Below are 16070 nucleotides of genomic sequence, written 5' to 3'. Positions count from 1 at the left end.
GCCCCTGAGCCTCTGGCCTGTACCCCAGTTCTGTATGCACAAATAAATCAACCTTTAAAAAATTTAAAAAATAATAAATAAATAAATAAAAATGCGTCTATGAAAATTGGGGGGTGGGGGGAGTCTACAACAGTAATGTAAGGTTTTGTATTAAGAAACTAGAACAAGGGATCTCCCTGATGGTGCAAGGCGTTAAGTCTCAACACTATAAAGCTATCTGCTGCCACTGCAACACAAGTTTGAGCCCCAGCCAGCAAGGTGGCCCAAAAATTTAAATTTTAAAAAACAGAGAAAAATCAATTAATATATTTTAGAACTGATAAATCTCTTGCTAGAATGACCAAAGGGGAAGGGGGAAGACACAAATTTCCAGAGACTGATCTTACAAACTTTATAAGAGTAAGAATACCGTTACACCAATAAACTTGACAACACAGGTGAAAGGAACAAATTTGTTGGAAGATAAAAACAAGCTTTCTCTAAAAGACATGAAGTAGTCATAGAAATTAAATTAATCGTTTAAAACCTCTTCACAAAAAAAATCCACATTCAGATGGCAACACTGCTGAATTCCACCTAACAGTTAAAAGTAATTATATAATTTGTATTTCAGAAAATATAAGAGGAAATACTAACCCACCTTCTTCTGTCTCCATTACCCTAACACAAAGCCAAAGTTATTACAAGAGAACTAGAGATCAATATCTCTCCTGAACAAATTTAAAAATATTAGAAGTTTGCAAAATATTAGCAAACTGAACCCAGCAATATATAAATATATCATAAGAAAGTATGGTTATCCCAAGAAGGCAAGTTTAGTCTATCACTTGAAAAATCAATGTATTTCACCTCTTTAACATATAAAAGAAAAACATGAAAATCAACAGATGAAAGAATGTTCCTGACAAAGTTCAACAATCATGATAAAAGTTCTAAGCAATTTAGAAGTAGAAGAGAACATCCCCATAGAAATCACTGAGAAGAAACTTACAGATATTATCATATTTAAGGTTGCAAGAGTGAACACTTGCCCTAAGAAAGGGAGCAAGATATGAAGACAGTCTGTTCTTACCATTAATACTCAATACTGTACTGAAGATTCTTCCTAGTGTAATAAATCAAGAAAATGCAATCACACTGGAAAGAAAAGGCTGTCTTTATTCACAGATTCTATGACTATTTAGTTAAAAATTCTAAGGATTATAACTGAGCAAAATAATAATATACAGTTACATAACAAAAATATCTATTTCTATATGCTACAAGGAATACAGAAAGCATAAATACTAACTACAACAGGATCAAACAATTTTTAATATGTCTGAAGTAAATTTAATGAAACACTAGAATTGTACAATGAAACATAAAATATTGAGAGAAATTAAAGATGATCTACACAGAGTAGAAAAATAGTGTCTTCACGTGCTGGATGGCTCAAAATTGTTAACATGTTAGTTCTTTGAAAAGTGATATATGTATTCAGAAAACCCCCATTCAAAATTCCAGCAGGCTTTTTTTAAAACAGAAATTGAAAGTTTATTCTAAAATTTATATGGAAATGCATATGACACTTTTGAAAAACAAGAACAAAGCTGGAAAACTCAGATTCCTGATTTTAAGAACCATGGTAAAGTTAAAATTATCAAGAAAGTCAGTATAAAGACAGATAAATCAGTGAACAGAACAGAGTTTCAGAACTATACTGACACATCTGTGATCAGTTGACTTTAAATAAAGGTGACAATGTAATTCATTGGGAAAAAACAGTCTTTTCCAAGGAGTGGTACTGAAACATTTGGTTATCTATACACACACACACACAAAAAAAAGACCCTGGACCCTTGCTTCCAACTCACATATAAAAATGACCTCAAGGCCCTCCCTGGTGGCGCAGCGGGTTAAAGCACAGCACTGAAAAGCTTAAGCCACTTCCGCATGAGTTCGATTCCCACCTGCCCCGGAGGTGACCACATGGTGCGGCAGACCTCTCCTGACCCGCCCGCTGCTCCCCTCAGCAGTGTACTTCGTCGATTTGCCTGTTCTGCTCCCCACTCTGTCTCTGGTGAATCCTCTCACCCTCTGCATCTCTGGCCTGTACCCCAGTTCTATATGAATAAATAAATAAATCTTTAAAAAAAAAAAAAATGACCTCAAAATGGAATACAAACATAGAAGCTGACACTATAAAATTTCTGAAAGAAAACAGAATATTTTAGTTATCATAAATTAAGCAAAGATTATTAGATGACTTTTAAAAAGTATAAATCATGAAAGAATAAAAACACAAAGTAGACTTCCTGAAAATTAGTAAGTTCTATTCTTCACCATTAAGAAAACCAAAAAGGAAGTTACAGAACAGAAGCAAAAGTGAAAAAAAAAACCAAAACATAGTAACGTTACAACTCCATAAGATGACAATCAACTTAAAAAAAAAAAATAGTTTTGAAAAGACATGTTACCAAAGAAAAGAGGCGATAAATGCATATATGAAAAGATAACCACATCATCAGTTATTAGGAAAATACAAGTTAAAAAAAATCGCTGAGATACCACCAACATTCACTAGAATGTCTAAACTTAAAAATGATACAACCAAGTAAAGGCAAGTATAACACTAACACAGCACTAGTAGGAATTCAAAATGGCACTACAAGTTTAGCAGCTTTCTTACAAAGTTCAAAAAACATACCATAAAGACCTTATAATCCCACTACTAGATATTTTTTCTCAAATAAAACATGTTCACACAGAACTTTATACATTTTATTGCAGCTTTATTTGAAATAGGCCCAAGGTGGAAACAACTCAAATCAATTAAACAAACTGTGGTTTGTCATACAATAAAATGCTACTCAGAAAAAAAAGGGAATGAATTATGAATACATAAAACAATATGGATGACTCTCAAAAACATGCTAAGAGAAAGAAGCTAGACACAAGACTATATGTTAATTTATTCCATTTATATGAGGCTTTAGAAAAAGTCAAACAATACCATTTGCCTCTATTTACAAAGAAAATCAGTTATTGTTTGGAGCTGGAGATGAAGACTGTAAAAGATTATAGGGAGATTTTTGGGATGGTAGAAGTGCTATAATTTGAGGGGTAGTTACATACTGTGTACAGTCGTCACTGCCCATCAAATTATATAGGAAAAATTTGAATTTTTAAATTAGGTTTAAGTCAATAGAGCTAATTAAAATTAGACTATTATTCCTTTGGACTTGGACTTTCCAATTTTACTGTAAAGTCCTGTCAAAATGAGAAGTAATTCATCTGAACTTTATTTTTCTATACACATGAAATAGTGAACCTCATTATTATAATGCCAAAAAGTTAAATTTAGAAAATTAAAAAGAGAAAAGTCTATAACACAGATTTTTAAAGTCTCCTAAAGTAAACAAAACACTACATCCCTCTATTTTAGAAACAAAAGGAAATGTACCTGCTAAAAAATGGAAACTAAAAGATAAGGCTCTTGACTTCAAGAAACAAAAACTAAAGCACAAAAATACAAAGATATATTAAAAACAGTATGTGGAATTCCTGAATAGCTATTTCAGAGTTTTGTAAACAGCAGGAACTAATAAACTTAAAAAAGGAAAGAAAGGAAATTGTAAAAAGATTAAGCTGTTGCTTACTCTTCGCCTGGGCTGGGGAAAGCCATCTCTGTGTCGCCGTCTTGTTCGAGAACGTGCCTGGTTCCCCTGTCCTTTATTAAGTGGGTCAAAGGATTCTATAACAATCAGCAGAAACCACAATGAGAAGAAAACAACTTACAAACTTAAATTAAGACCTAGTTTGGGGGTCTCCCTGGCGGCACAGGGCTAAAGTTTCAGTGCTATCAAGCTATAGCCAGCCACTGCAGTATGAGTTCGATCCCAGGCCAGGGAGCTGAACCACATGGCACTGCAGACCTTTCCTGTCTTACTCAACTGCTCCCCTCAGCAGAGAATTTCAGTAGATCTGCCTGTTATGCTCCTACTCTGTCTCTGGTAAATCCTCTCAACTCTCCCCACTCCCACTCCCCGCCCCATACCTCTGACCTGTACCCCATTTCTTGTGTTCATAAATAAACAAAATATATCTTAAAAAATAAATAAATAAATAAAAAGACCTAGATGGGGGTATGGGGGAGCAAGTAATCATCACATTATTTGTAATAAAATAAGAATTTTACTTATATACTTTAGAATCCCTGAAGGATATAGGACTTAGGCCAAGACTACTGAAGTCTAAGATTATTTCTCTGATGCAGTATAACTGCTTCATAATGTCAATTTAGAGTTGTATCAATCTTCTAAACTAAATGACTTTTGACAAATTACACTGCACAAACCTGATGGAAAATCTGCTTCCAGATCCTGTTCAGTTTCCCCTTTTGAGAACTGCTTCAATTCTGAATCAGCCTCTTGCACAGCATTTGACTTTAAGGCATAATGATTCAACTCTTCCTCCCAGCTATGTGGGGTAGATACTGCCTCTGATTCAAGATCACCACTATATGTACTTCCTTGATCTGAAATGTAGAGAAAAAAAACAAGCCCTCAAAATAAGACAGACTCTTGACATAATCAGGAGGCTTTCTGAACTTCCTAATACCAAAAATTGAGATACGGTTGTTGGACCAAGCTCACCAAACTGGATTCATGTCCTTTTATAAACTTTAGAGGATTACCTCAATTAATCCTTAAAACCAATATCTGAGGTAGCTTCTATTAGTCTCACTGCAAAATGGTTAATGATCACAGATACCTACAGCCCCTTACAAATAGCTCAAATTACATATTAAATCCAAGAATGCATTGTATTTTTTTAATGATTAAAGATAGTATTTCTTAAGACCCAAAATACAGTTACAATTACAAACCTTTTTCAAATATCTTGGTGTCTAGAAAGAGTTCCTGTTCAGAAGTTTGGGATCCTAAAGAAAAAGCATATTATAAAACAATATAAATATACACACAAAGCAAACTATTTCAAATGAAAAGAGTCCTCCATATACATAAATCACACTAAGAAGTTCTAAGTAAACAACCTTCATATTCAAAAAGAATAATTCATGAGTAAAATTAGACACCAGTGCTAAATGCAGTAAAACAAATTACTACTGTTAACAGTTATACTTCTACGTAGCAGTATGAAAGAAGTCATGGCAAACGAGACCTTTACTTTTGATAGCACATTTTTGTGCTACCTGTAACATACATATACATATATAAAAACATGTTATCTATTCACAAATCAACAAATCTGCTTTAAATTCCTTCTCTCCCCTAACCCCATTTACTAGTGCACTAAACAACTTATAGACTTATGATATAAATGCAAGTTACATGAGCATCAGAACATAGAACTAAACAGAACAGAGTTCTATAAGCTATAAACTACTTTAAAAGCTCAAAGACTTGGCCCTCCCTGGTGGCGCAGCGGGTTAAAGCGCAGCACTGAGAATCTGAAGCCACTTCCGCATGAGTTCGATTCCCGCCTGCTGCCTGCCCCGGAGGAGACCACAAGGCGAGCCAGACCTCTCCTGGCCCGCCCGCTGCTTCCCTCAGCAGTGTACTTCGTCGATCTGCCTGTTCTGCTCCCCACTCTGTCTCTGGTGAAGCCTCTCACCACCCCTGAGCCTCTGGCCTGTACCCCAGTTCTGTATGAATAAATAAATAAATCTTTAAAAAAAAAAAAAAAAAAAGCTCACAGACTCAGGATTTTTAAAGTTTTTTTCTTTTAAACCAAGAAAACTTCTTTTCCCTGAAATGGAAGCTAAATTAGCCAGATCGTTTCAGGTGAAATTCATTTCTCTCTTCTCTTACATTTATAAACTATTTGATTTTACCTAAAGTGATCACAAATATCTGTCATGAAGTTTTGCAAGTTTTTCTGTCTGGCTCCATTGTAGACTAAGGCAAAATTACAGTATTTGTACAGAGGAAGCCCTAGATAAATGTTAACTGATAATGTGAATGGGTTAGTGAACTTAAAACTAGATTATCTTTAGGAATTGCCTGAAGTTCCAAGCTACACATTACTTCAGAAGTTAGAAGATAAAGCACAGAGGAAATAGTCTAAGACATTGAAGTCCACATGTAAATGGGTCAGAATTAAGAGATTATACTTAAAAAACAAAAGGAGATCAGAAATACTGAAATAATAACAAATTAATTTTGTCCATCTCTCAAAATATATTCAATTTAAAAATTTATTAGCAACACAACAGATAAGTCAACAAAAGCTATAGAGCTCAGACAACCATCTTGCATTTACTCTGCAAAATCAAAACCCAAAGACTAGCTTTCCAAAATCATGACTGAAAAAAAAAAAGGAAAAAAATTGTCAGGAAAGAATAACTTCTTGGCTCATCAGTGACATACCACTTTTCATCTTTTTGTGAAACTCCACCCATGTATTTCAACTATCTTAAACACCATTTTTTTCCCTCAATCCGTCTGATTATATCTCTTCTCCTCTTATATTGAAAGATCAAAGAGATACTAGTTAAATCTAGAATTCTTCTGGAAAATGTCCTACTAAGTTTACCACACATACTCTGACGTAGGGCAGTCCTGCATTCAAGTCCTGTTCTCAGCACTTCCTGGCTACATAATGATGACAAGTTTGGATATCCCATTACCGAGAGAGGGATCGAAGTAACCAGTAACCAGCCACACCCCACATGCACAGAAAAGAGCTGCTTTGATTAAATGAGGTGATACACATATGCATCCTAGATATGGTAAACAAATATATTAATTAATGTTATTATCATTATTCTGCACTAACAGCATGGGATTTATATATAAGCTATTTTGAATGAAATGGTTTTTTTTCTCCTAAGGTTCTATGTACTTCCAACCAACATGCAGTTTATTATACAACAGGAATTCTTATCTGGGGATCATGGCTTTGAACACAGGGATAAAAACAGAAAATAATTATGAAATTTAGACTGAAAATATGTTTCTGGAATCTTTAACAATGAAAAGCTATATTTTTCTTCATAAAAAAATAAAATTTAACAAATCTACAGGCTTGGTATTAAAATAAAATAAGATTTTAGAAACACCTTAACTGGCTGATACTTAAAATTACTTGAGTTACCTGAAAATTTGTAGGTGTGTTTTTTTCTTTCTTTACTTTAAAATAATACCAACCTCCCTGGGATAGAGTCTTCTCCTTCTCTTCATCTTCTGCAATCATTTCTGCCATTTCTAGGAGATCAGCTTCAAATGGATGTGAGGGAAGCTTTTCCTTAATGTCTTCAATACTCTCAGTGACTTTATCTTCATTATCCATTGAGGACGGAATGAACATAGGGACAGGCATCTAAAAGACCGAACATGGACTGACAATATATTTGTGATCAAAACTGTTATTTATGAGATGATTGAAGTACTAAAATAATAGAAAAAATTTAAGGTAACCCATTGCTGAAATTAAGATGGTCTTGCTAATTAAGTTTGTTTCTATAAGCCTACAACAATCTAAATAAAAAAGTCAGTAAGGACTTTTGTAGACATTTAACAAAACGTTTCTACCAAACCTTTAGAAGAGAATTACCTAACCTACTTTTATTTTGGTTTATATTTCTTGCTTAAAATTAACATTTTCACACAACTGTTCACCTTAAGAACTTAGTACCAAAGAAAAGTATATTTCAAGTTAAAAAAAATGAATATATTTTCCTTAAATAAAAAGTAAGAATCATGTAAACCACAGTATTGGTAGTTTCACCACAGCTAGATTCACGGATTCTAACATACACAAAAGCTGATCTTTTTCTATATAAGAGGTCTTACTGTGTATGAAATGCTTGTGAATGCTAAGTATCATTACCTTCTCTGAGAAGACAGAGCACAAAGAATTGGTCTTTTATGTACTTCATATTAAGTCACATAATAGTATGACACTAGCCAACAGAATCAGGTATATTTTACCAACAAGTGAAAAGCTTCTTTATGGAGCTGTAAATTTTTAACTGAAGAAAATGTATACTAACGTAACCTTAATTTATAAATGATTACTCACTGGAACTGGAATTCCAAATGGGACTGGTGTATACTGAGTATAAAGATGAAGAGGTATGGGCACAAACACTGGTACAGGAACTGGCACCACAATGATCTGGGGCTGACTTGGAGTGTCTTCTAATGAAGAAGGAAAAAGAAATGACAAAAAAAAAAGAGGGTTAATAAACATTTTTTTAATTAACATTTTAATAAAAAAGACCAAGAGGTTCAGGCCCTCCCTGATGGTGCAATGGGTTAAAGCACAGCACTATGAAGCTATCACAGCCACTGCAGCAGTCTGATATCGGCCATAAGGTGACCCTCATGGTGCAGCAGACCTCTACTGACCCGCACACTGCTCCCCTTGGCAGTGTTACTACAGTACATCTCCCTGTTCTGCTCCCCACTCTGTCTCTAATAAATCCTCTCACCCCTACAGCTCTGGTCTGTTCCCCAGCTCTTATGCATAAATAATTTTTGTTTTTTTTAAAAAGGGGGGGGGAGTGGAGAAAACTAAGTTGGCAGGGTGAGAGTAGGGGTGGGGCAGGATACAATGAAGTGTGCTGGAGGTCTGTCAGTGCTTTGGTAGTGGAAATGCTACAGTGATTACACTGGAGGAAGGAAAAAATCCGACACTTAAAATACTAACAAGGGTGAAGAACAGAGGGATGCCAGTAAAAAAGAAAGAAAACTCTAGCAACAATTCACCCCCTCACAAAAAATTCTATGTTAACATGAATAAGTAATGTATATCACAAGGGAAACTGAATAGAAGAGTCATTTTTATGAGGCTATAATACACCTTTTAAAATAATTTCCAATAAATAGAGAGAAGCTACTACAGATCTGTTAAGAGGAACTAATGTGAAGAAAATGGCATTAAAATGAGATCAGTTTGCAAGTAAGTTACAGGATTGTAATGTAGAGTATGCAAAGTATAGTTAGTAATATTATAATGCATATTTGAAAACTGTTAAGACTATAGATCTTAAAAGTTCTTATTACAAGAAAAAAAACTGTAGCTATGTATGATGATGGATGCTAACTAGATTTATACTGATCAATATATACAAATATTTAATCATTATGTTGTATACCTTGCTTATAATCAGTATCACATATGTCAGATTTATCTCAATTAAAAAAGATTAATTTGACTGGCTTTCTAGCATGGGAAATAATAATTATACTGTAAAGTACAGGGCAATAGGCCCTCCCTGGTGGCGCAGCGGGTTAAAGCACAGCACTGAGAATCTGAAGCCACTTCCGCATGAGTTCGATTCCCGCCTGCCGCCTGCCGCCTGCCGCCTGCCGCCTGCCGGGAGGAGACCACATGGCGAGCCAGACCTCTCCTGACCCGCCCGCTGCTTCCCTCAGCAGTGTACTTCGTAGATCTGCCTGTTCTGCTCCCCACTCTGTCTCTGGTGAAGCTTCTCACCGTCCCTGAGCCTCTGGCCTGTACCCCAGTTCTGTATGCACAAATAAATAAATCTTTAAAAAAAAAAAAAAAAAAGTACAGGGCAATAATAACATGTGGAGTTAAGTGTCTGAATTAGGATAGTTATAAAAAAATAAACATATGTAATACATTCTAAGGTATTAAACAATGAAACAGAACTTGGAACTAAGACATAAGGGGGAAAAAGTGAAGGATAGAGGGGTCATTCAATTATTTAAAAAATCTACAGAGTTCTTTCTGAATGCCAGAAAAAATATACTGTATGCCAGATAACTCTAAAATCATTCATGCAGGAGAAAGATAATGTGAGGAGTAAGAAGTTGAAAGGCTGACAATCTGATTACAGTTAGCTATGGGAAGTAACATGGAATCAATTTTACCATGGTGTGGCGTCATTAAAGAAAAAACACACTGATTAGAGATGTCTGATAACTAAGCTTACATAATACTCAGCAGCTCACTATTGATAAAATAAAAATACAGGGATATGTCTTCTATCGCCTTCTGTTCAATGTGATCCATGGACTAAGCATTGATATTACTCAAGAGCTTGTAAGAAAGGCAAAATCCCAGGCCCCACTAAATCAGAATCTATTTACCAAGATTCTCAAGTAACTCATATATTAATGTTTGCAAGGCACTAGCCAACAGGCTAACTTTCCAGGTCTAGGGATCTAGCATTAAATTCTAGAATAAAAACTCTAAAGATTTTTACTGGCAGCATAAGGAGCTCCATAAAATCATTCCCTAGTGAGACAAACAAAGCTGGCAAAAGCTGTTAAAAAAAAATAATAATCAGTAGGCCCCTCCCTTGTGGTGCAATGGGTTAAAAGTGCAGCACTTTGGGCCCTCCCTGGTGGCGCAGCGGGTTAAACACAATACTAAGAAGCTAAAGCCACTTCCTCATGAGTTCGATTCCCGCCTGCCCCGGAGGTGACCACATGGCGCGGCAGACCTCTCCTGACCCGCCCGCTGCTCCCCTCGGCAGTGTACTTCGTCCATCTGCCTGTTCTGCTCCCCACTCTGTCTCTGGTGAATCCTCTCACCCTCTGCATCTCTGGCTTGTACCCCAGTTCTGTATGAATAAATAAATCTTTAAAAAAAAAAAAGTGCAGCACTTTGAAGCGATCCGCAGCCACTGTAGCATGAGTTCTATCCCTGGTCAGGGAACTGACCCACATGGCGCAGCACACCTCTCCTGCCTTGCCCACTGCTCCCCTCAGCAGTGTGTTTCAGCAGGTGCACCTGCTCTGTTTCCCACTTTGTCTCTGGTGAATCCTCTCACCCCCTTACAACCCTGTCCAGCTGGCCTCTACCCCAATTCTTGTATCATAAATAAATTTATTTTTTAACAAATAATCACTAAATTAGAAAATTAAAAGTGGTCCTAAGGGCATCTGGCAAATAAACATTTATTCAAGAACATCTACTAAATTCAGTAACCACAGTGGGTGTCTGTGGTATCTCAGCTGCCACCTGGTCCATATCCTCAGCGAGCTCAACTTTATATAAGTACCACACTCAATGCAAGTGACCAAGGAAGAATGCACTCCTTTTCTCTTCAGCTCTAAAACAAGGGCTACTGTCTGTTACCAGGAGAGGCAGGCAACCCCTCATTTCTCATCCCCTCCAACTCCCAAGCTTGAGATGGCAATTTCTTGTGTGTGTGGCTAAGAGGTCAGGAGCTTCCTCAGCCCAGTTCCCGCCCAGTTCCAGAGTAGACGCTCTACCACAGGAATGGCATTATTCTTATAGTGGGGTTCTAATCACTTTTAGGCCAGAGATTCCATCCTAAGAGAGTTAGGTACAGAACATAGGCTACTAATGGGTTCAGCATCTGGAGAACTGGCTCTGGGATTTTGCTTGGGGAAAAGACAGTTAATAGTAAAGCCTGAAGTTCTCCCCTTAGAATTTAACTTTATTTGAAACAGAGTGTGGAAAAGTTCAAACCTAAAGAAACTGTGGAAAACAATAGCTCCTCTTAATTAACACCTAACAACCAAGTCTCAGGTTACTCCAAATTACAGTCATTCTGAAGGAAATTAAAAGAAGTCTTCATTCTCTTTGTTAAACTTTTAAGTTTTAGATATTGAAAATAACTCACAAGGTATTGTAGGAACTATTAATAAACTGAAATTATAAGCAACCCAGAACTTCACCTTGAAAAAGTGGGTAACCAATTGATTATAAGCAGATTGTATACTCCTTTCCCATAAAAAAGAAAAAAAAATGAATAAAGTATAAGGAACAGACCTGTCTGACATTCTTTGTTTTGGGTATGTGGTTTGCAAGAGGTGGCTTTAGTTTGTGTGATGGGTTTACACAATAAAGCTTTATTCTTCAGAAGTCTTGGAGGCTGGGAAGGTGGTAGTTTCAGTCCATCTGTTTGTGTACTTGCCTGGCAAAAATAAAATCAGAAACCAAACAGGTTTCAATGTATAATTAATTGTAAGTTATAGTTTTGAAAGAAATATCATATTGGAATTACAGAGACAACAGAAAAAACAAAAACATTTACCCAAATTTATAAGGACTACAACATTCCTGAAATATAAATAGCAATACAGGAATATTTTGATAACTATATATTGATTCTGAATCTAATTACCAATTCTACTTATTAAGAAAAAAACCTTTCCATTGTAAACACTGATGATCAATAACATTGTTGGATGAGTTTAAAAAGAGAACTACAGGCCCTCCCTGGTGGCGCAGCGGGTTAAAGCACAGCACTGAGAATCTAAAACCGCTTCCGCATGAGTTCGATTCCCGCCTGCCCTGGAGGTGACCACATGGCGTGGCAGACCTCTCCTGACCCGCCCGCTGCTCCCCTCAGCAGTGTACTTCGTCGATCTGCCTGTTCTGTTCCCCACTCTGTCTCTGGTGAAGCCTCTCGCCGCCCCTGAGCTTCTGGCCTGTACCCCAGTTCTGTATGTACAAATAAATAAATCTTTTAAAAAAAAAAAAAAGAGAGAACTACAGTTTAACCCACTAAAGCCTTAAGCTACTTAGTTTCAAAATAAATACAAATAACAAAATCATTTATGATCATTTAAACTTGAAAAAAGATGATGTAAAGGTTATCCCAAAGACCAGGAAACACTTTCAATGTGCCAGTGCTGTGGTCCTAAGTTTTTCTCATTTATTTTTTTCTTCTTTTAAGAGATAAAGCAGAAAATATGGAGTTTAAAAATGATTACTTAGATGTAAACTGCGAAGGGTGTGAAACAAACTATAATCTATAATCTATAAATATTTTATTTACAATATCACTACATTAGAAAATATTCAATCTTTAACTCCTGAATTCTATGCAATTTACATTAATTTTATACCAAAAAACCCTTCAGTAACTTATAACGTTAAACAAGCACTCAAAACAATATATCAACAACTAGAAAATCCTACTTCAAAGATTAAATGGGCTCATGAAATTTATTTTATATATTATATACTCAAATAATATATAATAATCACATAACTATTTTATATAATAAAATTAGATATATTCATACTGTATAAAGTAGAAAATACAGTGGCAATACCAATAAAAATAATAAAACTTACATCCCCAATGATTTTTGCTGTAACTGTTGGAACTGCACCTGATATAAAACAAAACAAAATATTCAGAACGTTATTTAATTATTAAATATTAGCATTAAAAACTCATTGGTTGTTAAGGACCAAACATCTAAATGAAAACATATTTCCTTATTAAATTCAGGGGAAAACTAGTTGTTCTAAGTATACAAATACATATATCTGAAGTTGTAAAAACACTGCTGAATGCCTCAGCAGCCACAATGAACCACCATTCCCAATATGAATATGAATGTGTAAATGTAAAGTTGAGCACCAACAGAAAACATCATATGGAACCACTGTATTCACCTCAAAAGTCTAGAGAAACACCCCCAAGCAGCCATACCTTGTAAGACGCTGTTAGAGTTCACTGTGGGTTGAGCAGCAGGAGCACTTGCTAATGATACTACATTAGCTATGACTGGAGTTGAATCTTTTCTTAGAGATGGGGGCCCTGCTGAAGCAGCTGGCACCATAGAAATACTTGCTGATTAAACAAAAATAAGGAAGTTTCATGTAATTTATATTCATATAAATAGGAATCAATATCTTAAAGAGGTTAACAATGCATTTCTAGGCTAGAGTAATTTCTGTTGGAGCAAAGAGTCAATTTAAGCACTGAAGGGATTTTTCTGTCTTAATGAGTGAAACTAAGTTATGTTCTTTATAACTATGGATATGGTGCATTTAAAAGGCCATGTGATTTAGATTCTGTCCTTTTTTATAGGTTCAAATCCTTTTTTTTCAGGAAATAAAAGTTGTAAGTAGCTAATCACAAAATATTAACTGCCATTCTTTCCCATAAAGTTCTTACTTACCTTCTGGTGTTAAACAAAAGGAACCTAAGTGTTAATGTCAATTCTATAGAATGAAATTTTTGTTTCATGAAATTGACAATTTTTAAGTTCCCAATCTGCAGACGAATACAGTTAGTTGCTGACACTGATTAGTCTTAAATTTAATTTTACCTGCATTATTTTGTAAAGGTGGGTCACACACACTCTGCTGATTACAAAACATTAATATACAAAGTAGATTACAGAAATGCTTCATTTCTCCTCGCCATTTCAAGGACTCACTGAGTTTACCTTGTCGTTTACAACCATCACATTTTGCCATCTGAAAAACAGAAGAAGGTAAAGGAGTAAGAGACACATTATCTGTTATAACAGAATAGAGTGGGACATGTGACAAATGAAGAAATTAAGTTAGAATGTAGAACACAAAAATGAAGACTGACCACATTAAAAGGTATAAATAGTTATTAATAACTTTATAGAAAATATTACAGTCACATTACAGAGACACCAATAACTAGAAATTTAAAAATACAGGTAAGTGAAAATATGACCTATCTTTCTAAAAGACTTTAAGAAGACAATGTCATTTCCATTAAATAAAAGATGAATAAACTTTACATATTTTAATGTTTTATGGCTGACATATCTCCTATAGAGAAATATATCTTCAGTGATAGTAAATTCTTCCTCTTATACTAATGCCAGTGAACATAAATTGGGCCCTTCCTGGTGGCGCAGCGGGTTGGAGCGCAGCACTGTGAAGCTGGCTGTGGCCAGTCCAGTGTGAGTTTGATCCCTAGCCACAGAGGTGATCCACATGGCATGGCAGACCTCTCCTGACCAGCCTGCTGCTCCCCTCAGCAGTGTACTTAAACAATCTGCCTGTTCTGCTCCCTACTCTGTCTCTGGTGAATTCTCTCACTGTCCCTGCACCTGTGGCCTGCACCCCAGTTCTGTATGCATAAATAAAATCTTTAAAAAATATATAGTACCTTTAAATTAAAAGTTTTAAGTCACTTAATTGCCTTCATACCACATGAGAGAGTAAATGGGAATACTATGCCCTAACATGAGATATTCAAGAATGTTAATTATATTTACCTGATAGAACAAAACTGTGTATTTAGACATGCATTCTTCACAACAGAACTCTTCCACTTTGCCCCCAAAATTATTCTGTACCAGTTTGGGAGATGTCTGTAAACAATAACTGCACATTTTACAGTGGTTTCCCCAGCGTTTTACCAAGTCATGTTTATAAAGCAATTTGCAACCTAAAAATTCAGGAAAGATAAAGTCAACATAAGGAAGAAATCCAAGTGTCTACATCTTTAATTTAAATGCTATCTGACAAAGTTTTCACATTTAAGCTCTCACCATTTAGTAATCAAGGTCAATTTAAAGGATCAATACATCATAGCCTTTTTTTAATTAAATAGATCAGGACAGAAAATATTACAGTGTCTGCATCATATATAGTAAGTTTGGTTTTATGAAACTTGTTTGATTTGGGTATGTGATAAATACTGGATCACAATTTAAATGTTATTTCTTCTTTTGTATTGTGGTCAAAACATTAGAAAGCCACTTGTAAAGAGGTTACTCTTAGTTTGAAAATAAAACAACTTTCTAACATAGAAACTAGTCATCCAAATGAAATCAATCTATTTAAATGGTTTGTATACTCAGATAATCTGTATTCAGAAATGCAAAAACTGTTCAAAACAATCAAAGTCTAATTTTAGGATTCTTACCAGAATTAATAAGTGTAATAATGAAAAGAACCTATCAACTTAGTAACCTTAAAGATTTTCCGGGCCCGCCTTGGTGGCGTAATGGGTTAAAGAGCAGCCACTGCAGCACGAGTTCCATTCGTACCCAAGAAAGTTGCCCACATAGCATGGTGGGCATCTCCTGACCCGCCTACTACTCCCCCCTCAGCAGTGTATTTCAGTCAATCCGCCTGTTCTGTTCTTCACTGTGCCTCTGGGGAATCCTCTCACTCCCTGCACCTCTGGCCTGTACCCCAGTTCTTGTATGCATAAATAAATAAATCTTTTCAAATAAAAAGGTTTTCCACATTGCTATCATCTTCTGCATTATACTTGAGGATCTTTTACTTCATTTTAATATCCATGTAATGTGAAGGATTTCACTAGAAACCAAGTATAAATAAAACAAAAAGGCTTTGGTGTTAATACACAAAGATAAAATAGA

General features: G+C 35.5%; 1 protein-coding gene across 1 annotated transcript in view; it reads right to left on the bottom strand.

The window, feature by feature from the left end:
* The window catches only part of ZMYM4 (zinc finger, MYM-type 4), a 104263-nt gene that overhangs the window by 14208 nt on the left and 73985 nt on the right, over window positions 1–16070 (bottom strand). Inside the window, exons 14-23 of the mRNA XM_004678778.2 lie at window positions 14955–15127; window positions 14022–14172; window positions 13400–13540; window positions 13036–13073; window positions 11722–11866; window positions 8029–8147; window positions 7155–7326; window positions 4871–4924; window positions 4340–4519; window positions 3642–3736 (exon numbers count right to left, since the gene is read on the bottom strand). Of these exons, the coding sequence (XP_004678835.1) occupies window positions 3642–3736; window positions 4340–4519; window positions 4871–4924; window positions 7155–7326; window positions 8029–8147; window positions 11722–11866; window positions 13036–13073; window positions 13400–13540; window positions 14022–14172; window positions 14955–15127 (1268 nt within the window). The remainder of the gene's footprint in view (window positions 1–3641; window positions 3737–4339; window positions 4520–4870; window positions 4925–7154; window positions 7327–8028; window positions 8148–11721; window positions 11867–13035; window positions 13074–13399; window positions 13541–14021; window positions 14173–14954; window positions 15128–16070) is intronic.

This window comes from Condylura cristata, unplaced genomic scaffold (genome assembly GCF_000260355.1).
Source record: "Condylura cristata isolate star-nosed mole 26May11 unplaced genomic scaffold, ConCri1.0 scaffold00008, whole genome shotgun sequence".
NCBI classification, from domain to species: domain Eukaryota; kingdom Metazoa; phylum Chordata; class Mammalia; order Eulipotyphla; family Talpidae; genus Condylura; species Condylura cristata.
This window is presented reverse-complemented; position numbering and strand designations above follow the sequence as displayed.